The sequence below is a fragment of the Protopterus annectens genome, chromosome 10.part0, assembly GCF_019279795.1.
Source record: "Protopterus annectens isolate FY-2018-M chromosome 10.part0, PAN1.0, whole genome shotgun sequence".
Lineage (NCBI taxonomy): Eukaryota > Metazoa > Chordata > Ceratodontiformes > Protopteridae > Protopterus > Protopterus annectens.
Window position 1 is genome coordinate 191887692 of NC_056744.1, and position 24177 is coordinate 191911868.

At 38.6% G+C, this 24177-nt stretch overlaps 1 protein-coding gene across 1 annotated transcript in view; it reads right to left on the reverse strand.

The window, feature by feature from the left end:
• LOC122814109 (extracellular calcium-sensing receptor-like) overlaps positions 1-24177 on the reverse strand; it is a 183899-nt gene that overhangs the window by 70554 nt on the left and 89168 nt on the right. The window contains exons 3-4 of the mRNA XM_044086724.1: positions 16188-16415; positions 15102-15225 (exon numbers count right to left, since the gene is read on the reverse strand). Of these exons, the coding sequence (XP_043942659.1) occupies positions 15102-15225; positions 16188-16415 (352 nt within the window). The remainder of the gene's footprint in view (positions 1-15101; positions 15226-16187; positions 16416-24177) is intronic.

The following is a 24177-nucleotide window of genomic DNA, read 5'->3' on the forward strand; positions in this document are numbered from 1 at the left end:
AGGAAAACAGAGCTGAGTGTGCAAGATGGATGCGTATTGTGGGGGGCACGAGTGATAATTCCGTCCCCAGGAAGAAGGGCACTTTTACAGCAGTTGCACCAAGGTCATGTGGGCATTACCCGAATGAAAGCTTTAGCCCGAAGTTATTTTTGGTGGCCAAAGTTGGACCACGAGATTGAAGTCATTGTGAATGAGTGTAAAACATGTCAACAACATCGCAACTTGCCGGTGGTGGCGCCACTACATCCATGGGAGTGGCCGAGTAGACCTTGGCAGAGACTTCATATAGACTATGCAGGACCTTTCATGGGGGCCATGTTTTTGATAATCATGGATGCTCATTTGAAATGGATGGATGCTTATCAAGTCAAGACACCCACTTCTCTCGTTACCATTGAATGCTTGAGGAGGAGTTTCAGTAGTCAAGGACTGCCTGAGACTATTGTATCCGATAATGCTTCATGTTTCACGAGTGAAGAGTTCAAGGGTTTTCTGAGAAAAAATGGCATCGTACACATCACATCAGCACCCTACCATGCAGCTACAAATGGTTGTGCTGAAAGAGCTGTGCAGACTTTTAAAGCAATGATGAAAAAGTCTGGAGAAGGAAGTTTAGCAGCAAAAGTATCAAGGGTGTTATTCAACTACCGTATTACACCACAATCTACCACGGGTTTGTCACCTGCCGAGATGTTGCAAAAACGTAGATTGAGATCCACGTTGGATCTAGTGTATCCAAATGTCCGAGCTAAGGTAGAGGGGACCCAGTGGAGGCAAAAAGAATGTCATGATCGACGACGGAGAGAGAGAAGTTTTCTGGAAGGAGATGCAGTGATGACGCGAAATTTCAGTTATGGACCTAAGTGGATTCCAGGGTTCATTGTCAAGAGCACAGGACCATTATCGTACCAGGTGAGGTTGAATGGAGATTTCGTAGTGAGGAGACATGTAGACCAGATTCTGCGGAGCGAACAGAAGAAGGATGCCATGGAACTGCTGGCCTCGGAACTATCGTTAAGTTCGGAACCAGGGCTCGCAGTGGCAGGAGGATCGCAAATCGAGGGAGACCGCCAGAACGTGGAAGGAGAGGTTTCTGAGGATCCAACTGTGCCAGGGAAGGACACACCGATACCTGAAGTGGTAAAAGTGACACCAGAGTCACCTAAGGTGGTACCATTGCGCCGTTCTAAGCGTGTGCTGGTTAAACCTAGTTACTTGAAGGACTATCAATGTTAACAAAAGTGCATGTATAGATTACCAGCCTTAAAAAAATAGTAGTTGGTATGGTAACCAGTTAATAACTAGCCTGTTATTTACAAGTAAATGATTAAATGCATTATGGAACTTGTTCCCTAGTTTTGCTCATGTAAGACAGTATGTCTTAGCTTAAAAGGGGAGGAATGTAGTATTCGGGCTGGTAATGTGGTTGTTGTACTGTAGGGGCGCTGTGGGGAATTCAGCATGTACTGTTGGTTCTATATTCTCTGGTAACCTGTTGGTTCTGTGTAGTAGATGACTTGCAGAAGTTGTGTGAAGAAGCATGGGTGCGCACCTGGAGGCTCTTAATAAAGAAAGGCCTTACAACTCTATAAACCATGTGGTCTCCTTCCTTACCACGATATAACAACTCTGCTACACTTTGCTGTGAGGGAAAGGTTGGCTTGCTTTTTATTTGTTGCATTATGTATTGGTTTATTGCCTTTTTATATTTTGAGTGCTGTGATTTGTTTTCTTTACCGTGTGTTTTGCTTGTGTTCTGCTTTTAACTGCATATTAAAACTTCAAAAGACACCACAGCTGTGTTTCTTGTGAGTCAGGCAGAAATCCCCCCCCCTACCCTGTCACTGTTGTGTTCTTAAATACCACTGTCTTTCTAGCTGCCTGCCTCTTATGTTAATTTGACCATATATCCCATTTCCTCTCTGCTTTCACTGGCTTGTGTGAGTAAGGATAAAATTATAATTTTGTGAAATCACTCCCCTTCAACTATTTAAATTTATTGGCCATTCTACTGTATTCCATAGTACCAGAATACAAAAGTGATCACCCCCTTTCAAACTATTTTGCTGTTTTAAAAATAGTGACTCGCCACTAAAACTTGTAAAACTTAAGTTACCTACTTTCACATCTAACTTCTCTAGTGCACACTGCAGTGTTTAGGATAAACCATTTTTTTCATCTTACCTTTAAGCATCCCTGTGACTAGCACTTGCTCTAATACCTGCTGGAAAGCACTAGGAAGCCTTAAACTGATACAAGCACTCAACTCTCCTTATTAATAAGGAGAAATTAATCATAGGCACTAAACAGCTTATAATTGCAAAGTACCTTGCTAAGGTAAAGGAAAACAGCTCCTGTACTTAAAAAAAAAAAAAAAAAAAAAAAAAAAGCACCTAACCAGGCATGTCCAAGGGTCAGCATATGTTGATTTCTCCTGTCAACCTGGTGAATCTGGGCATACTGGGGCAATGCAGCAATTGCCTCATGTACACAGACAACCTTCTCCGCCTACCACCCAACACTACAACCTATGAGAGATGCACTTACATAGCCAAACTGGAAGCAACGCTCTCTCCATCCAAGATTGTGCTAGACAGTCAAGAGGAGAAGGTTAACACCCACACTACACCTCAAGCGACACATAGCCCTTCTAAACTCACACCACCAACACCCACACATAGCAACACTAAATCCACGTATGTGGAGGCCCTTAACTGTAACCTACCCAAGCAACAAGGACCTCCGAAGCTGAAATGTAAACAAACACCAATCACAACCAAAGTGTCACATAGCTCACAACACCACTTTGCCACCCAGCAACAGCCCCTAAGGCAAGACAACGTACCTAACACTTTAGTCATAGGTGACTCTATAGTCAAGCACACTGATGTCCCACTCACCAGGCTGAACAAGGATAAAATTACAGTGAGCTGCCTGTCAGGTGCTAGGATCTGCCACATAACTCATGCACTCAAGTCACTCCACAACAAGTACAAATATGACTCTGTCATTGTCCATGTTGGAGTGAATGACTTGAGACATACCTCCCTGGACTATATGAAAAGAGACATGAAAGAGCTCTTGAATCATGTGGCCCAGGCAGGTATGACCCTAGCCCTGAGTAGCATCCTGCCTTTGCCCAGAATGATACCACAATATAAGGACAAAATGACTGACTTCAACAATTGGCTAAACTTCTAGTGTCATTCAAAGGGGATCCAGTATCTGTCTGCCTGGGACGACATGATCAACAGACCACGATTCTTTCCCAGAGATGGTCTGCACTTGTCGCCCCTGGAATTCAGGTTACTGGCTAAGGCTCTTGCCACCCCTATAGTGCCTTTTTTAGGCAAAGTTCAAAGGACAAAACCACCACAGTAACAGGTACAAGCATGCAAAATTTGAAGGTAATGCTACTCAATGCTAGAAGTTTAAACCTCAAAATGCACTCTCTCGAGGCACTCCTAAAAATGGAGAACATTGATATCTGTGCAGTAACTGAGACCTGGTTCAAGGCTCCAGAGAGCACCCCTGCAATACCAGGCTACAACTCTTACCACACTTTTCGGCTACCAAACCAGGATCGAAACACTAAAGGTGGAGGATTGTCCATATTCACCAAGGATATTCACACCACCAGGTTAGTTGCCCAACACAATGTGTCTGAAATTCTCCAGGTGAAACTAACATTAGGTAAGACTGCAATACAAATTGTAGCTTGCTACAAATCCCCCACCATGCCCCATGATTCTCACTACACCTTTCTAAACATACTGGAAAATATTAATATACAACCAAACATCCTAATATTGGATGACTTCAACTACCCTGCCGTTAACTGGGAAAACTACTCGTGCATCAACACCTTTTCCCAACGGTTCTTGGAATTCATAAATTCCAATGCCCTGGATCAACTATTCCATTGTCCCACCAGGGGCTCCAATATCGTAGATCTGGTCATTACCAACATGGGAAATCGATGCTCCACGTCTATGGTCGCCCCCTCGTTGGTCAGGTCAGACCATAAGCTAATCACCCTTAACATCCACATCCCACCCCCACCCCCCCAGTAAGGAAACCTCCATAAAAAATGTCTCCAAGGCCAACTTCATACTACTCAAGTCAGAAGTGACAAACTTCATGACACCCATGCAGACGGGAACTGAAAGTACGAATGCTGAGTCCTACACTAAGGCACTGTATGAGCACATCCACTCATGCATGAATTGTGCCATCCCAAATACAACCAAGATGCTCTCCTCCAGAAAAAGGAAGCCAATCTGGTGGTCCCCTGCCATAAACAAACTTTACAACCAAACAAAAACAACTGTTGCAGAAAAGAGGAAAATCCCAGGATGCAAAAAACTCCCTTACCAGCCTCAGTAAGAAGCTGAGATCTCTCATAATATCCTCCAAAGTTAGTTACGAAAATAAAATTGCCAAAGATTCCAAAGACAACCACAAGGCATTCTTTAACTATGTCAAGAATCTAAATTGCAATGCTCAGATCTGCTCTGAACTACAGCAGAATGGCATTAAATATACTGATCCCAAGGATATTGCCAATATCCTGGCAGATCAATTCATTGCAAACTTCACCCCCTCTCTCCCCCTAAATGGCCCAGCTCAATACTGGAAGATTGCCAAATTCCAGTAATAATGGCCACACAAGTAAAAAACGCACTCTCCAAAGCTTAGAATATAGCATCCATGGGACCAGATGACATCCCGGGCTGTGTACTACATGAACTACAAAATGAACTGGCACCTCACCTAAGTGTCATGTTTAATCATACCATCACCTCAGGCTTCGTGCCCATTGAGTGGCACACAGCTACAGTTATCCCACTCCACAAGGGGGGATCCACCTTGGATCCCAGGAACTACTGCCCCATCAGTCTGATGAGCCTGATCTGCAAGGCCATGGAATGTATTATCATGGAACGTATAAACAAAGACATTGGCAACCTTAAAACTCTGGACCCCACTCAGTTTGGGTTCGTGAAGGGCCGATCTTGTTTCCTGAACCTTATTGACTTCTTCGACTCAGTCTCCAGAGCTGTGTATGAGGGTAAGGCAGTCCACACAGCCTATCTGGACCTCGCCAAGGCCTTTGACACCATCCCCCATTCTTGAATCATAGATAAACATACTAAGCTTGTCATTAATCCCTACATCACTCGATGGGTTGCCAACTGGCTTACTGACAGAACCCACACTGCAAAAGTAGCTGACTCCAAATCCAGCTCCAGACAAGTGACAAGTGGAGTACCTCAGGGTTCAGTCCTGGGTCCTCTCTTGTTTGGCATCTACTTCTCTGAAGTACAGGCCAACACTAAGGGACTCTGGCTAACAAAGTTTGCAGATGACTGCAAACTGGGAGCCATTAATGAATTTCCAAACGATGTGGATACTCTACAAAAGGACCTTACAGAAACAGATGCTTAGTGCCAGAGCCATGGGCTCAAGCTCAATGCCAAGAAATGTATAGTTATCCCCTTTGGGAAAAAGACATGTACCCATGAATTATCACATAGGTGGCAGTACACTAACCACCAAAAGTGTGATAAGAAACTTAGGGACACAGGTGGACAGTGGTCTCACCTTCAATAACCACATCGCCACAACAGCCAGGAAATCCTTCTATGTGGCACACTTCATCACTAAGGGCTTTTCATCCAGAAAAAAGGAGGTCATTGTCCCACTGTACTCATCCCTCATTAGATCCATTATAGAATACAATGCCCCATTTGGTATGTACCTCTCAAGACATCTGCAACAACTGGAAAGGCCGCAGAAATACCTCACTAAAAGAATTGCAGGCCTAAAGCAGATGCCCTATGCTGGAAACAAGTTAGAGAGTTCAAACAGCCAACAAAAGCAAACCCAAAGGGGTACGCAAAAGTATTTTTAAAGTATCTAACATTTATTAAAACCAAGCAATGTCTTCATTGACCTACCGAGCAACTTCATCAGAATAAAATACAGAACACAAGGGTATTCACTTTTAAAATCTCGTGCAATGGGCGGCCAGAAGTACTAACCAATCAGTACTAAATCTCATAAATAATACATCGAGTAAGACACCACTAATAAAAACACAATGAATGGAATTTGTGTTTACACCTGGAGCACTTGTTGTACCACAGTTGTATAATTTTTATTGCGTGCTGCCTGTGCTTTATGTTCCTTTATAGAATGTTTAGGAAAGGTTTACAAAGACCTTTTAATGTTGTAAAGCAAACTTAGGGAGAGACCATGACCTGTTCCTGAAATAAGCACTTTTGTTCTTTATTTGTAACTAAGAACTTCATCAGATAAATGTAATGCAACACATATCAGGTTTAAAAATGGTGCCCAACAGATCACATGATCGAAACATTCAGTCCCCCTTTCCACAGCTTTTAAAGTGACATCTCAATACAAATCAAAGTAACAAATTAAATTAATGAATGCAAAACCTAAACCTGTCGTATTTCACAATCACATTTAAATTTGTTGTGTTAGTAAAAAGCATTTTATGTTGACAATTTAATTTAAACTAGGATATTAATCCAAATTTAGTATGATTTTCTATTCTGACTCTTGGCATTCTAAAAGTATGTTATAGTTGCTAGAGAAGTCACTCATGTCAACAAAATCTAGCACAAAAAAATGGACTTTTTTATAATTCTCACAACACAAATCATGTCTTGCTAGGGCATTACTAGTGTCCCCTTTTCTTATTGCTGATGAATGTTCATATGTTCTATGAGACAGCTTCCAAATAGTCTTTCCTACATAAAAACAGGTGCATGAATCACAGCGAAATAAGTAAACAAAAACCCTTCGAACTACAATTGTACCTTTGGTATGCAAAAATATTCATAAATGACTAATGGAAATACTAGTTGTATTAAAGATAAAGTGGCACTGCTTTCATTTGCTGCATTTAAAATTCCAAAAGGTACCTTCTCAGAATCTTTTCAGTCCATTCTGTTTTTCTAGAATGGATCTGATAGAATTCATCCTTTGTAGGTGAAAATCGGGTGTTGGCCTAAAATGTTTGCAACATTCCCATTGCCTAAAATTATTTTCCAGTTATTCTGTAGGATATCTCTGCCGATAGTCATGTCAGTGGTGAAGGGGACTGGAAAGACACCCCTATAGTCAATCAGAAGACTAGTCTGTGGGTGTGTATCTCCTCAATAGTCAACAAACAACTGTTTTGGCCCTTTCCAAAGATTAGTTTAGCTTTCCCAGTCTGTAACAAATGAGTTTCACCAATGATGGTGGCTAACCAATCAGAATCATAGCCTCTGACTATGAAGAAATGCTTTAATGTTTCCATCTGTTCCTCAAAAAGTTTATCATTGCTCATTAATCTGCTGAGCCATATGCATTGTCCCCTCACCACTCCCTTCTTCATGTGATGTGGCTGTTGACTGTGTCTATGTAAATAGTTGTTCACAAAGGTTTCCTTCCTGTAGACTTTACTCTTGATTCGACCATCACATTTATTTATTTGTTTTTATTTTGCATTTGTTTACCAAGAAAGTCTGACTGGACACATGTGGAAGCCTGAGGAGAAAAGCTCCACATTGAACATACAGAAGTAGCAATATAGAAGTAGCAATATAAAGTCAATGTAGTATAAGGTGTTAGTTATAAATTTAGGCTAATTCGGTTTATACATTAAAAAGTTAGGAATTGTCTAACAAATAAAATTCAGTGGATTATTATAAAAGACTTTGCCATACAACAAGACAATGGACCATCCAAGGTTTCTAGCAAATTTCTATAATTATAAAGTATATAATAAAATAAAATACTTGGTGTAGAGAGTGCTATTTGATTTTAACATTAGAGATAGTGGTGAGAGTATAAATTATGAAAGTAGCAGGAGTATCAGTTGTAGACAGAAGAAGGTATAGAGCCAAAAAGAGCCTTAGGTTATGCTGAGGTAGTGGTACGGTTAGAGATTGAGAGAGAGTTGTTATTCAGGGGTAGAGCAGGGACACAGCCATTTGCTTTAGAGATGGCTTTTTAGAGTTGTTTTAAATTGAGCTAGGGATGTAGAAGTAGTAATACATCACATACATCGAAAGTCAAATTGATGTCCAAAAAATTAATGGACATCCCAAAACAACTACTAGTAAACTTCAAAGAATGACTGCTGAATTTAAACCATTCAAGTAGTTTGTTGAATGCATCTTCGGACCCTTTCCACATGATAAACAGGCCATCAATAAACCTTTTTTAGAAAGCCACTATGGTGTTTTATGCTTGTAACACATATTAATCTATGCTATGTTAATAAATATGTTATTATGGGTTCTTGTCAGTTGATTGAGTTTCAGAAACTCAAAACTATATGGTCAAGACCATATGACTGAGCTTTTGAAAACCTGAAGCTTTTGAATGGAGATCGCGGTACAGTGCAGATCGAGAAATGTACCCTTTTCCTCACTGTAGTGTGATCTCGGAGTTGGTATATATAATTTGCAGGGGTACAGCCTCGCACATGGCGGTTCGGGGGGGGGGGCTTGTCCTACTGTAAAAATGTAAAAAAAGTAGATTTTTGTGGGGTATTTTATGTTCTTGTTTTCACAACTCAATCATATGGTCTTGACTGTATGAATTTCACATTTCTGAAAATTCGATCATCTGACGTAGACCCATTATTATACATGTCTTATCAATGTTTGTTATCCTTTTTACTCTTCCCTTTTCTTACAGCTAAATTGTTGTGCAACATATAAATTTAGATGCCTTTGGGGCAGCTCACAGCTGATACTTAGCCTATCAACTAATTAATATATACACATTGTTGCTGTGCTTTGGTACAAAGAATTTAAGAATTAGTTTATATCTAATAGAGGCAAATGGGAAGACATAGTGCGAGCAGGTGGGTAAGCAAATATATAAATGGTGGAGGGAAAACTTACACTCTAGTAAGTAAGATGCTTACAGTTAGGGTGATGATGTTGTGTCAGCTGTTCTACTGAGTCTGCCATCTGTGTTTAGACCCAAGGAAAAATGTATAAAAGTTTTAAAACATCTGTGTGAGGAATTTATGTGGTAAGGGCTATGCTGAAAACCTAGAATGACTATGCAGGCACTGATAGTTTATGGAAGAAGGGGGGGGTTCCAGAATTTTAAGAGACACATTGTTGTGGTAGATTAAGGATGATAATAAAGAGATTAAAGTATGAGGGAAGTGGATGACAATATGATGACAGTCCAAGAGATTGTGTGAGAGGAAGGAGGGTTACATTAGGTGGGTGTAAAAATTTAGCAGGAGTTTGGGGATATGACAGGGGATAGGAGACAGTGTTAAATTGAGTAGGAAATATTACATGATAAAATGGTAATTACTTCAAGTGGTAGGATTCTGTTGAGTGGGGCAGAGGATGAAATGAGACTGAAAAGACACGGGGGATAGTTGGATGAAAGAGAAGAGGTGGAATAAGACTTGAAAGTATATGTGAAGGTAATTTGGTTTAAAGAAAAAGGGGTCTGGCTGAGATCTTACAGAGTTCAAAGGGTAGTGATAGAAAATATGCAGAGGAAGAAGAAGAGTACAAGAGATTGGGCAACTAAAGTCAAGGACCTCATGGATGTATGGAGCAAGGTAAGTGGAAGAAGACTGGGTATGGCACTAGGTGAGGAGAAATGGGGAAGGCTGGCTGAGAGTTTGTGTAAGAAAGATACTGGGGTTAAAATTACGTGGTGGTGGTATTATGGCAGGTGGGTATGGATTTTAAGTGATTGGATTACTTTAATGTTCAACAGATGAGTCTGGTAACTTGTTGAATAGGTTCATAGGTTCATAGGTAGGTACTAGGCTATCGGCCCTAAGGCCTATGCAAGCCTAGCTATAACAATTCCCTGGACATTTTTTCCCACAATATTTACTTATCTGAACATATAAGGCAGGCCTTTGCAAAGCCTCAGCTAGGGAGGGGCAAAGGAGGTAGATTTTCTGGGTACAATTTGTTAGGGAGCATGATCAGTACTGTACAGGAGATGCTGGATGTTTCCTTAAAGCAGTCTTTATTATTATATAAACTGATGAGTCATCATTTAAACAGTCTTTATCTCAGCCATGGGTACTTTATAACATTCCTTCAGGCAGTTGTTCTATGTATATTATGGGGTCTAAGTGACTGTAGGGTTGTGAGTAATATTTCATTTAAGCAGTCATGACTGTGACTGAGGCTGGTCTAATAATTGCAGTCATTCTTGTTTAAATAGTTGCATCTTTTGCAGCACTGTTTGTGAGCCTGAGTCTAGACTATATTCTATGACTGTGATAGCAGGTGCAGGGGAGACATGAGGATAGAAATAAGTAGTTTCTTAATTATCTAATTTCTGTATAAACTGTTAGAACATTTTCCTGGTTTTAAAATTTACCTGTTTAGGAACTTTGCCATTTTAGTGTTCACATATCTGTTTAATAACAGGCTTCCTTTATACTGGTTAGGGATTCCTGTAAAGCTTGGCTTTATGCTTCCTCTGTTGCTCCTTCTGTTCCTGGGGCCACTGTATTGAGGGGCATTGTGGTGTGACTTTCTCATCTGATGAGTCTATTTCCTCCAGATGAGAGCAACCTCTCTGGCGAGATTGGCTATGAATCTCCCTGCAAATTGAAACATGCAAACATTCATTTCTAGGTTGGGTGGGTCTTGAGACATAGCTTGTGAGGACATGCCAGCCCAGGGACAAAGAACAGCAATATCTCAGAAATCACTCAGAGCTCCTGCAACCATGATGGCTTGTGTGATCTCCCTCCCTCAACAGTCCCCCTGCCCACCCCCGGGATGGGCATGCCCTATCTTCCAGCTTCATTAGTCCATCTGGTTGGAGGCATTTTTTGCAGCAGAATAAGTGATGGTTATGCTTTGCTAAGAGATATAAGTGCTTACATCAGTAACGGCTGTAGTGTTATAGTCTATAGTACTGATGCACGATTCATTGACTTAGTCACCCCTGTGTGGTCGCTAGCTTTGTACCTGCACACCTTACTGCTTCACTGGGTATTGAAAAATATGTAGGTGTCACACAGCACAAAGATGTATCTAAAGAACCTGTAAAATAGTGTGAGCAACTGATTTTGGTATTCTGGGGAAAGAATAACTGATCTTGTTGTCCTAGTCTACTTTTCACTGCTACTCAGTTTTCTTCCTTTATTTTATTTCTTTCTTACTTAGTTAGTCTAGCTGTACCATTTCTTGAAATGGCAGGGACACATTTTTTTTTAATCATTAATAAGGAAAATGGCTACCAGTTAGTGATAATGCTACTCTACTCCTTAATACACTTACATATAAACATCTTTACCAAAGCATACTCTCTCCTCAATAAATGGTGTAAGGACACCCCCAACTACTCTCTTCAAAATTAATTCAAATTTTCTCTTCCTTTCTAGGCCTTCCATTACTCTTGCTATCAGTAAGAGATCCTGCTCTAAACTGTCTCCAGTTGGCTGGGGCTCCCTACTTCATCCCATCATGCTGGCAGATAACCTTGTCTCAATCAAAACGTCACTTGATTGCCACTTGCATGATAAAAAACACATAATAAGCTGGTTAATATATTTTCTGCCTGTATGAGCTATCCTACTGTTATCATTACCTTAGTGTATCCCTCCTCCTTATTTTTGAATCTTGGTACAAAATAATGTTTTTGACTATGCATGTTATTATTTAATTGTTAACTTTATAATAATCCATGCTATGGTGTGCTTATCTCATGCCTATACTTTCATAAACAAACTCTCTTGACTCTCTTGATTGTATCACTTTGCATCTTTTATTAGTATATGTCTTTTATACGGAATATTAAGCTTCAGACATAAACTTTCCTTCTGTACTTAATGTATTTTGTAAATAATGTATTCCATTATTTACTGTTACATTTTTTGAACGCCTTGGCTCAGGCCGTGACTGTAAATGGTCCTTGGACAAGTCCACTTAGCTGGTTAAAAAATTAAATAAGTAAATACAATATTGAAAAGTTGTTAGACAGGTGATAGTTAAGGCAGCGATCTAATGCATAATGCTTACTAGTGACAGAGATATGATACCCCTGTCCAGTAACAACTGTTAACAAGAGTCAGTTCCTTTTAAAACTGGTTTTAATTGTCAAGAGTACAGAAATGTTACACTGATAGATTATGCAGACATCAAATACGATATTAATATGTGATGCACAAGCTTTCATCATAAAGTCACTGACTCCATTTCAACCATCCCATAACTACTCAGTACTCCATTAAATACTGAAAATAGCAACAAAATGTCCCTTAGTAAGGTTAATGAATCCATCTCCCCTCTCCCCGCCAAACAAAAAGAGAGAAGAGCTTTGGTCCGAGATGTTTGTTCAAGCTTACTAACATTTTTAGACCTCCCTTTGGAAACAATTGTTAATGCACAAGAAGGGGTGCAACAGTCTATAGCTCAGACAGTAAAATCCCTACTATTTGTCCAACAAACACCACAAATCAAATGCAATATCAGAAAACCAGCCTTAGTTATCACGGACTGTGATATGAAGGATGAAAAACATGGTCACAACAATCAGTGAATCAATTCACTTATCACTATTTTGTACTTAAAATGGAGGTAAGTGTGCTGATGTATGAAATGTAATCTATGGATTTACATGATTAAGGTGTTATATAATCTTACCATCCTTACTGTTAATAGTAATGATCTTGGGAGATCCAAATAGTAGATAGTATTAAGGATGTGGTTGACATACTTAAATTAAGCAACGATCCCCCAATCACCACCACTATATCTAATCACAAGACGAAGAAAGTCAGTGAACTGTGATGTTTATCATTATCTTTGGGGCCCTGGCCATATTCACTTTTGGGTACCATTTATAGCATTTATTACACACCTGTTTTTGTTTATATTAACTTATATATCTTGCACATTATTAGAACGTTTCTTTTTGGGTCTTCTGTGTACAACAATTCAGTCAGCAATTCTATCATAGTTGGTGTGTGTGTGTGTGTGTGTGTGTGTGTGTGTGTGTGTGTGTGTGTGTGTGTGTGTGTGTGTGTGTGTGTGCGTGTGTGTGTGTGTGTGTGTGTGTGTGTGTGTGTGTGTGTGTGTGTGTGTGCGTGCATATGTGCATGCGTGTGTGTGTGTGTGTGTGTGTGTGTGTGTGTGTGTGTGTGTGTGTGTGTGTGTGTGTGTGTGTGTGTGTGCATGTGTGTGTGTCTGTCTGTCTGTGTGTCTGTCTATATGTAAGTATACATTAAGTGAACACATTCTGTATTCAAGAACATCCCTACTACATTTCTTGTGCTGCCCATTAAGTAAGAAAGATTGCAAAATCACTGTAGATATAGTTTACACTTTGTGGTAACCTTTATGAATCCCCCTTGATATTTAAGGCTGCAAGAAAATCAGTAGGAAAGCTAAAATTAGGATGAGGAAGGTGGGTATTGTGTGCTGTCGATTCACTAAGAACAGTTTACACTTGTACACTTAATGTAGGCTTTAATAAATCTGGCACTACATAGTCATGGAAAAAGCTTCAACATATTATAACATTTTAAACAGTCATTTAATAATATATATGAACAGACATTAAGTAATATAAATTAAGAAATATAGTTACATTTACCCAATAGAGTAGATGCATGCAAAATAAAGGCAACTATTATAATATAAAAGGTACTTTTGCATTTAGTAGATGAAGAAGATTCAGCATCGAAAGAGGTGTTTTAGTAGGTTTGTCAAATGGGTCTTGTGATTAGTGCTTAGAAATTCAACAAAATGGAACTGAGTAACGGAACTAGTTAAAAGATGGAATATTATGCATGTTCAGACAATTCCATATGTCTTCCATAAAGTTTATATTGGAAGTATAGAAGTGGAGTGGAAAGCAGTGTCACAAAAACTATGCATATGGCTAAGAGATGCTAGTAAAACTGTCCTGTTATTAGTGAAGAATGGCTGTGGGGCATAGAATTCTGATTGAAGAAAACAGTTTGACAATATGGCAAGCTGAAGTTTGCAGTGCCACATATTATACAGGAGTAGATCCACTGATTCGATAAGTGAAGTTTTAATTGTGTTGTAAGAATTTACTTTCTGAATGAATTTCAATGGTAGTGAGATATGGTTCAGTAGCTTAGCTACACTATTTAAGTACAGAGAGTCAACCTGCAGTATTATATGATTTACTTATAGTGATTAAAGATTTTTCTCTAGAGTGTAAAATTCTATTAGGGGAGTAGTGCTATATAGTGCTGGGCCACTTTCTGGCTTACAGACAAGTCTGTGTACAGTAATCAGCTACAGGTGATGTGGTAGCTCTAAGCGGTTTCATTTTAATGCTAATTTGGTAGTTTATTGCTCAGGTTTGGACAGTTGTAAGCTGAAAGTTAGTGACGATTGGGACAGTGTAGATAAGACATAGCAGTAAGAAAGTAAATGCGATATGTATTTTAGCTATGTCAATGAGGTAGTTTTTTATTCTATATACCGTTTCCAGTTTTTGATGAGTTTTTATAACCATGCATGATACACGTGGCCATATTTCAACTGGTCATTTAGGATGCCACCCATTAATTTTTCTGTAGTTTGTCCAGTCATGGTGTTGTTGCCAGAGATTATATCAAATTGTGTTGTTCTGGTGAAGATGTGTTATTAGGTAAAGAACAGTAATTTTGTTTTTTAAGGGTTTGCTTATATTTGATATTATTTACAAACTACTATAAAAGCAATAAGCAGTAAATTATTAGGGTTGATAGAGATTAGGTATTTGATAAACAGGAAAAAATGGCCCCTATAATAAAACATGTTTTTTTCTTGGAAGAATAAAAAGTACATATTTAAAAGATATGGATAAGTTCAGATGACACAGTTATTAATGGGATATTTGTAGCATATAAATTGGGATATATATGTAATATAATGAGGCTAAGAAATGCAAATTGTTTGAATGTAATGGAAGCCAGCTGAATACATTGGTTTAAAAACAGGACATTGTCTACATAATACAGGTTTGCATGAAAACTATATTGTGTCAGACTTGCATCTTAATGTGTCTGTTGCTTTGTATTTTAATTATGCATCATAAAAATTGAAAACACTCACCAGAATGGTTTGATATTTCACCCTCAGAGCATGGGATACAGTCAAAACAGCATACAGGCTGTCCCTTTAGGGTAGATTTCCTATATCCTGGGCTACAGCTTTCACTGCACACAGCACGTGGGACCTAGAGACAAAAATGGTGTGAGGAAGGCAGTGGAAGTTATTGTCTTTCATGAAGAACAATAGTAATGAGTATGAGAGCTCAAACAATGTATGCTACACATGTCTCAGTGGTTCTGATACATACCACACCTCACATCATTGCTGTTCCCTCAATAAGCCACCTTCACTTCTGTAGCTAAGTCTAGGCAATGTATTGAGACAGGAGCACATTTCCTTTTAATCTCAGCATTACATCTAATAAAAGCTGGCTTATCAGAAGCAGTGAATGACCATATAGATTATAATATTATACCATCCATAGGGGGCAGACTGATTAGCAATTTATGACTATTGTCAGATGATATATACATGAGGAGTTTTACTAGATAAATTAACAAGTGTGACTCACCATGAGGCATCTAGATTAAACAACCTTTATACATCACTTCAGATAAAATGTCATTATTTCATCCATCATATGAAAGTGGATTTTATACTTGGTTTTATTTTATGTATTTGTTAATTTGGTGAACCACTACATGCAAGTGCCTTTTAAGTAGCCACCAGGGAACACTGTTTGGATCTTGGGCAACTTGCTCAAGTTAAAAAATAGGTAAATGGAGACTTAAAGTATCAAATACAGGACTACAGGATGAAGGGGTAAAGATCATTAATGAATCAAACCCTAAATTCTCTGCAGTGAACTGTCAATATGAGGTCTCTGCTCGTTCAGTTCATGTTTGACCAAGGAGCTGAGATGAATGCTAAGCTAATCATCCCCTCAATGAATAACCTTTAGGATGCTTTGCTGGAAGAAGGCCAGTAATACAGGTAGATAAGAGGATTTGAAACTAGTACACCACTGTCTCTGTAATCATTTACCAGTTCAAAGTGTGTTTCTTTAAATTAAAAATAAACTTAGATGCCATACAGTAATAAAAAAGCATGCATAACATGTCTCCCATTTTAACCAGCAACACTAACCTCTGTAGCACCACCAGTCCACAAAATGGATCTTTTATCTATTTGAATTTCCTGATCATTTGGGGCCCATGATTTGAAAATGCCTACTTTTACAATCCGGCTTGTTCCATTCAGGAAAAACTGAAAGTTCTGAATGTCAAACTGATTTGGCATGTCACCATTTGCATCAAAATATACCTCCTGGCCTGCTGCATTGACAAAATGGACAACCTTGATGAAGTTCAGAAGCTAAAGATATACAAAATGCATGCATACATTTTATGAGATTCTTTAAAAGAAAATATAACTGAATTCATCTACTTAAAATTCAAAAATATGTGCCATTGACAGTTAAGATTTCTCTTATTATTGCATAGTAATTTCTCATTAATATAAAATCATCATGTAGCATATGATAGAAAATAATTATGTTATATAGTTGTTGTTATTCATCCATTCTTGAATCAGGGATGTTCAAACATAGATCACTGTTGCAGCAGTCTATGTGACATGGTTCATATTCCCTGAGACCAGCCAGCTTTACAAAGCTAAGGGTGCCTTCCATGCATTCCAAATATCAGGAATTTGAGCTCCACAGAACTACACATGGAGTGCAACAAGCTGCAAAGCGTTTTTACTTTCAAAGAGCATTCCTTCATTGAGCCCCATGGAATTGTTGGTCAGCTAGAAATCTTACAAGGCTGATCAGATAAGTCCCCTGGTGAAAACCTTCTACTAACTTTGATTTTATGAAGAAAATGTGTGTTTTTCTGTTAAGAATGATTGTGTTTTGCTAAGAAACTGAATGTTGTGGGACTGTCATTGCATTACTGAAGGGTTCTTTTTTTTTAAGCAAGAAACATCTTTATTAAGTTATCACATATGACATGGCACTCATACATTTATAATAAATGAAAAACCATATTGACATAATTTTAATTGTAAATGTTAAATGCTTATATGCACTTTATTTTGGAAAATTGGAAATTTCGACTAACATTTCCTTCAGTACTTCAGTGTTTGTTTATTTGGATTAGGATACTGTGCTTGTGGGGGGCTGTCAGTGTTTATGTATCTCACAACTAGTTGTGCCACTAAATTATACTTTACCCACTTTCAAATTCTCTTTCTTGCCTTACCTATGGGCCTTCCAGTGGGCGACTCTGCCATATCCAGTTTTTGTTCCTTAGCCCATCCAACCTTTTCCCCAAATCCAGGTGAAGCATTTTCTTCCACCATAGGCCAGGAGAGTCATGCCGTCTGAGGATGTACAGTTGCCCTTCACAAGCAAGGGAAATTCATTATTGCTGGTATCACGAGAAGGAACAGCTAAAGGTTCTTCACTTGCCCAGGACAACAATGTGGAAAGTGGTACTACTATGCCTAAAGAGAGTCAGTAATTTTTAAGGGAAGGTGTGCATAGTGAAAGACTTCTTGGTCTCCTGTTTTGATTTCTATGTACAGGGATGATTCACTGGGATTTGTCTAGGAACTTATTAAAGCTTTCTTCCTTGCCTACTGATTCTGCAGACAAGAAAAGTAAATAATTCCATCTCCTTTTTCCGACATGAGATTTCAGTTAAAAGAGCAGGCATTGCAAGGAGATGGTAGGACTTCAGGAATTTCTTCTCAGTCTGATTGTTCTGAATCTGAGGAAAGTATATCATAAGATTTCCCTCCTGTACAGATTTATTTTTCCAACACTTATCTAAGATAAAAGAGGATTTTCAGTGGGAGCAGAATGAGATTCCTATGGCACAGAAGTCTATTATGATTTGTTACAGTAAGAGATGCCAAAAGCTACAGCAATTTCTCCAGATCTGCCTATTTTAGACAATGTTTTTTTTACTGCTTTTAGCTTACCTGATGGTCAGCCTCCTACTCCCAAGAAGTCTGACAGGTTTTACAAGGTAACACAGACACACAGGTACCTGTTCTCTAATCCTAAAGCAGATGCACCAGTCATTTCACCATCAAAATATGTTGCTGTGTAACAGGTAACATCATTCCATCTAAAAAGGATGAGAAAGCAATGCATACATATGAGAAGAAAATGTTTTCTTCTAGAACTATAACAAACCGCTATGCTCATATCTACTGTTATCATTTGAACACATTTAGAAGTTAATGGTTATCCTTCTTTCTTTTAAGGTAAAGAGTTCTTTAAATGCTTCTGTGACAGCTGTTTCTCATGTGACTAAGCATATTTTGAAATGAGCTTATGATGCTGTTGATATTACCTCCAGAGCTGCTGGTTCTAGATCAGATTTGAGGAAGTCTGCTTGGGTTTGTTCTCATAGTCTTCCTGATTTTGCTAAATCTATGATTTTTAATTCTCCCTTAGATAAAGAGGTACTGCTTGGTTCTTCTGCAGTTGAGGTGCTTAAAAGTATAACGAAAGAGTAAAACATTGAAGGAGTGATAAAATTTTCAACCCTCCTTTTTTGACAGAGCAAATAATTTTCCATCCTCCAAATGTCCCTTTTCCAATCAGCAATTTAAGCAGCAATGAGCTGGTAAACAGTGTTAACATGACTATCCGCTTGTTGAGGCTCATCCCCCTTCCCATCCTGAGACTTCATTTTTCTTGTGGTGCCAGTTTTAAACAGCTGGGTTCTGAATGTAATTGTGTGGGTACACTTGGAAATGGGAATCCCTCCCTCATTTCCAGGGGATTCCTTCTTGTCAAGGTAACCAGATCATTATATGTCCTACCATTTTGCAGCATATGTTGTCTCAGAAAGCCATAGAACCTTTTCCTCTCCAACTCTAATGTGGAGGTTTTTATTCAAGAATTTTCCTAGTTCTCAAACCAGAAGGATCCTGGAGGCTTTTGCTAGATCTTTCTTTTCTGAACCTTTTTTGTCAAGATTCTGAAATTAAAGATGTTATCTATTCATTCTCTTGTACCTCTGATCTCCACCCCCAACTTTCATTGTAATGATAAATCTATAATACACCTATAATCATGTTTCTGTTTCAGAGCATTTCAGGCATTTCTTCAGATTTGCTATGTCTGGCTCACATTATTAGTTCTATATTTTATTGTATGAACTTTCCACTGTACCAAGGGTATTCAAAAATTGCCCAGGTCTAGTCATTACTTATTGCAGACTTCAAGACATTTACATTTTTCCATATATGGTTGATTGCCTTATCTTTCCAGACTCTTTTTCAGTGTCTCAGGAGTCTTTAGCAAGTTTTTAGAAACTTCTACAGAGTTTGGGTTTTCAATTCCACTTTCTGAAGTCTTCTCTTATCCATTCTCACAGAATGATTTTCCTGGGCTGTTTGTTCAACTCTGCCTTAGGAAGAAATGTTCTTCCTCCAGACAAAGCAGATAGGTTTCAACAGTTCTTAGTGAGTTTTTCCATTCAAACTCATGCATCTGCAAGGGATTTTCACAGTATTTTTGGGTACTTGACATGTCTGAATTTACACTGACTGTACAAGTAGAAGATACCTTACTAAATGGAGCAGGGGCACCAAGGAACTTGGCTGATGATACGACTTCAGTTTCACTCCCTTTTCCATTACCAGAGCCCCTTCCTATATCAACGGACCATCGCAAGAGTGGATCCAGGAGCAGGGAGAGAAGGGGGCATGTTCAGCAGCCCTATATATCATGGACAGAGTGTCAAGGATGCGGACCAGGAACAGGCCATAAACGACCTTGTAATGAATTTATCATCATGTATTTGGACGGCTCGACAGAGGGATTTATTGAATAAGTGACTGTTGTTTGTAACAACCATGCTGGATGTTTTATTGCATTTAAGGATGTTTGCAAGGAATGTTTCCTTGGCTGCGATGTTTCCACAGCAATTACAACAGGGGAATGTGTTTAAGAAACCTAGTACATTCATACTGAAATTACATCCTAATGTTGAAACATTTTTGAACGTATGTGAACAAGAGGTAAAGAAAACGTTCATAAATAAACATAGTTCTCACTTTTTTAATCTGAGCATGGAGGAAAGTAATGCCCTAGAAGAGTTGAAGGACGTAATTACTATAGAAATACAGCCTTCAGACAAAGGGGGAGGTGTGGTTTTACTTGACAAATATGTCTATGTTGATGGAATGTACACTTTATTGCAGGATGACACTAGTTATTTGATGATCAGTAGACAACAGGTTACAGGAATTATTGAGAAAGTAGCCTTTTTGATTTTTGATCTTCTCATGACAGGAATGATATCAGATGATCTAAATACTTTAATATTGAACATACTGCTATACCCATAATTTATGGGTTACCAAAAGTATATAAGGATCCTGTTCAACCACCAATGTACCCCATTGTATCTAGTAAAGGCTGGGTGACAGAACTCCTTTCTATATTTATAGACAAGATGCTCAGTGCAGTTTAGAGTGGTGCAGAAACAGTTTTAAGACATACAAAATCATTACTGCAGAGTTTACACTATTAAATATCTGGGTTTACTGAAGTTCCTGACTTTTATTTTGTGACAATGGATGTGGCATCTTTATTTACGGTTATCCCCAATGCCTGGGGGCGTAGAGAATGTGAGGACTTTTTTGACTGGGAAATATGGATTTTCATGTAACAAGATTGAACTTATCTGTACTCTTTTGGAAATTGTTTTAGAAAATAATGTGTTTGTTTTTGATGAGAGTCTTTTTCCTGCAGAAGGTTGGCGTGGCAATGGGCACAGCATGTGCTAATAGCTATGCCAACCTAGCACTGGCACAATGGGAAGTAAGTACAGTATTAACTGGTAATGTGTTGATTCATCACATCTTGCACTACAAAAGATTTGTGAACATTATCCTTTTATTACAGAATGGCTCCCTTGAATTGCTAGCAGAATTTGTTACGTTTTTACATTCTACCACTGATTTCCTGAGATTCACATACACAGCTTCTGACAAGGAGATTGCATTTTTAGATATATCCATCAGTAAATCAGCACTAGGATGTGTTAAGACCAAGGTTTTTAAAGAGGCCACTAGGAAGAATGCATTACTGCATAAGAAGAACATGCATCCTTGGCACATACCGAGGAATGTGCTGAGGATCAGTTCTTAAGCACTATGAGGCTTTGTAATGATGATAGCCTCATGCAAAAGGATTTTGAGAGTTTGAGATCTGACTTTCTAGCAAGCGGCTATGCACAAGATGAGTTAGATGCCTGTATAGCCCTAGTTTGGCAAGAAAGAAAAGGCAAGTGGGGTGCTTATTATGCCCAACCACTATCTGAGGGAGAGGCATCACCTATATTTACTCCACAATGTACAGTGAGGGCTTCTCTCACATTTTCGAGTGATGCAAATACTTTCTGTGATATAGAAAAGAAACACTGTGGGATTCTAACTGTCTCTGAAGAATTGAATGGAGTTGTATCAGAAGTTCCATGGTTTTCTTTTAGAAACAACCCCAATCTGAAGAGACAACTATGCTATAGAAAGGGAGTATCCCTGTCGAAGGTGTACTGTATGTACTTTTATACAACCTGACATGATTTTTAAACATCCACACCTAGGTTTTTCAGTTGAGTGTATGTTTTATGTAGATTGTTCCACAAAGAATTTAGTTTATTTGGCATTTTGCACCCTCTGTTATGCTTTTTACATACAGAAAACCAATCATTCATTTAAGGAACAGATTATGGCACACCATATGATGGCTGAAGGGAAATCCCATAAGTTTAAGTTTCTGGCACTGGAGGTAGTTGGAACTGATATTAGGGGCGGGGATCTTAAGAACAAGACAGAGGCAAGGGAACAAGCCTGGATTTTATCATTCAAAGCAGACAAGTTTTCAGGACTAAATGAGGTTTCCCAGAAGCCTATGTTAAAGGCACACCCACTTCCACATTAAAATGAGTGTGTGTGTGTGTGTGTGTGTGTGTGTGTGTGTGTGTGTGTGTGTGTGTGTGCGTGTGTGTGTGTATATATATATATATATATATATATATATATATATATATTTTTTTTTTTATAAGAATGTTTTAAAGTTTTGTACTATGGTATTTTGTAGGTATATTGCTATTATGTGATGTAATTTTTTTGTTGTTCAAATTTTTTTTTACATGCTTCTTGCAACAGGAAATGATGTCATAGTGCTATTACTATATAGATGGTTCTTCTTTTTAATGCCATTGTCTGATGAAGTGATCTATTGTATCATGAAAGCACTTACCCTTTTTTTTTTTTTACTTTTAAGTTGAATAAATTTAATAATCTACAGCCTTGGTGGCCTGGCACTTTGTTTATTTGGATACTGTATTTCTTATCAATCTGGATTCAGCATTTACACCCTTTGCCTTTTCGGAACTCAGTTCTGGGATTTGTAAAGAAGGAGATTAGATGGTAGGTAGACCAGATAGCTTACAATCCAGGTCTTCCATTCTCACTTTTGACCCCCCCCCCAGTCCATCATATACTTCAGATTTGGCTTGAAGAGATGTTTTCATAGACATAAATGTGCAAGCCCAGTAGGAGCCTGTAAACAGACACAAGGACATACATTTCAAAGCGATTTTGGCAGTTATCAGTGCTTTGAATGCCTTGAATACTCTCTGAATACCAAAACCTCTGTAAGTGTGCACAAAAACACCACAGTGGTATAGTACATAAACAACTGGGGGAGGGTACCAGATTTGATCCTCTTTAAAGACTTCCTGTGATAGCTTGGGTGGTAGCAATTCAATTCAGTTTGACTTTTCAGGCTTCATACATTCCTTGAGCAAAACTTGATTACAGACAGGCTCAGCCAGATTAGGACAGATCCACTACAAATAGAAACATCATCCTGGGGTCTCCCAAGAACTGATCCAACTGTAGAACACACCTTAAATATATCTATTTGCCTCCTTTCAAAACAGACAACAAAAAAGACATTCTGCTTCAGAACTGCTTGAAAACAGGACCAGAAGACAGAACTTTCTTATTTCCCTGCAGGGGAATGTTCCTGTATGCTTTTCATACCTTTCCAATGATATCTAGGGTTTTTATAAAATTCCAGACATACTCTCCAAAATTTGCAGTGATATCTCCTTTTTGGCCAAGACAATAATGGTCCTCCTTTCTTTTTAATCTGGCCAAGGGAAGTTGCCACAAACTTCTCCACAGACGAGAGTTCCTCACACAAGACTTTGAGAATTTGAAAAACCCCAGATGGAAAACTCTTCAAGTAACTGTCTGAATGATAGATTTTTTACACTTTTGCAACACCTTTTCCCTGAGGATTTGCAGCAGGTACTAAAAGAGGCAAGAAAACCTGCCACTAGAAAATATTATATGTGCAAGGGGACATGATTTTCTAATTGATGCCAGTCCAAAAAAATCTCTTCAGGACTGGCTTCCTCTGTTTTTGATACTTTATGTTTAATTTTCATATTCCTGTATCAAGGTACATTTGGTTGCCATTTCACCTTGTCTATCCTTGGATTCTCACTTTTTAATAATTCTTAATTTTAACAGTTTTTTTAAAGGTTTACATGCCCATTCACCTAGGAAACAGATGGTGTATCCTTAGGATCTGAGCTTTGTGCTTGAAAAGCTTACTTAATCTACATTTGAACAAGCTCATCAGGCTGAGTTGAGGTTTTGAAGTAGGAAGACATTTTTATTCATTACTCTGACATCTCATAGGAGTGTAGCTGAGTTACATGCTCTTGTGTTGAATCAACCCTACTTCATTTTTCATAAGGACAGGGTTTTGTTATGAATAAATCCTACAGTTATGGCTAAAGTAGTCTCAGAGTTTATTTTAAGCCAGACTGTCAATCACCCAGTCTTCTTTTCTGATCCTAAGAACAAGATAAGACACCTTCATACTCCTAATGACCACAGGTGGCTCATATACTACCTATACACAATTTGAAACCTTCAGGAAAGCTGATCAGCTGTTTTTGTCTGGTAAATGTAAGTGGGAAGGATGGGTGGTCTCAAAATAGACCCTTTGCAGTGCAGGTGTTTGTCTCGTTCTGTTTTCTTTTGTCACACTTACCATAATAAGCCACTTCTAGGCAAGGGTACAACC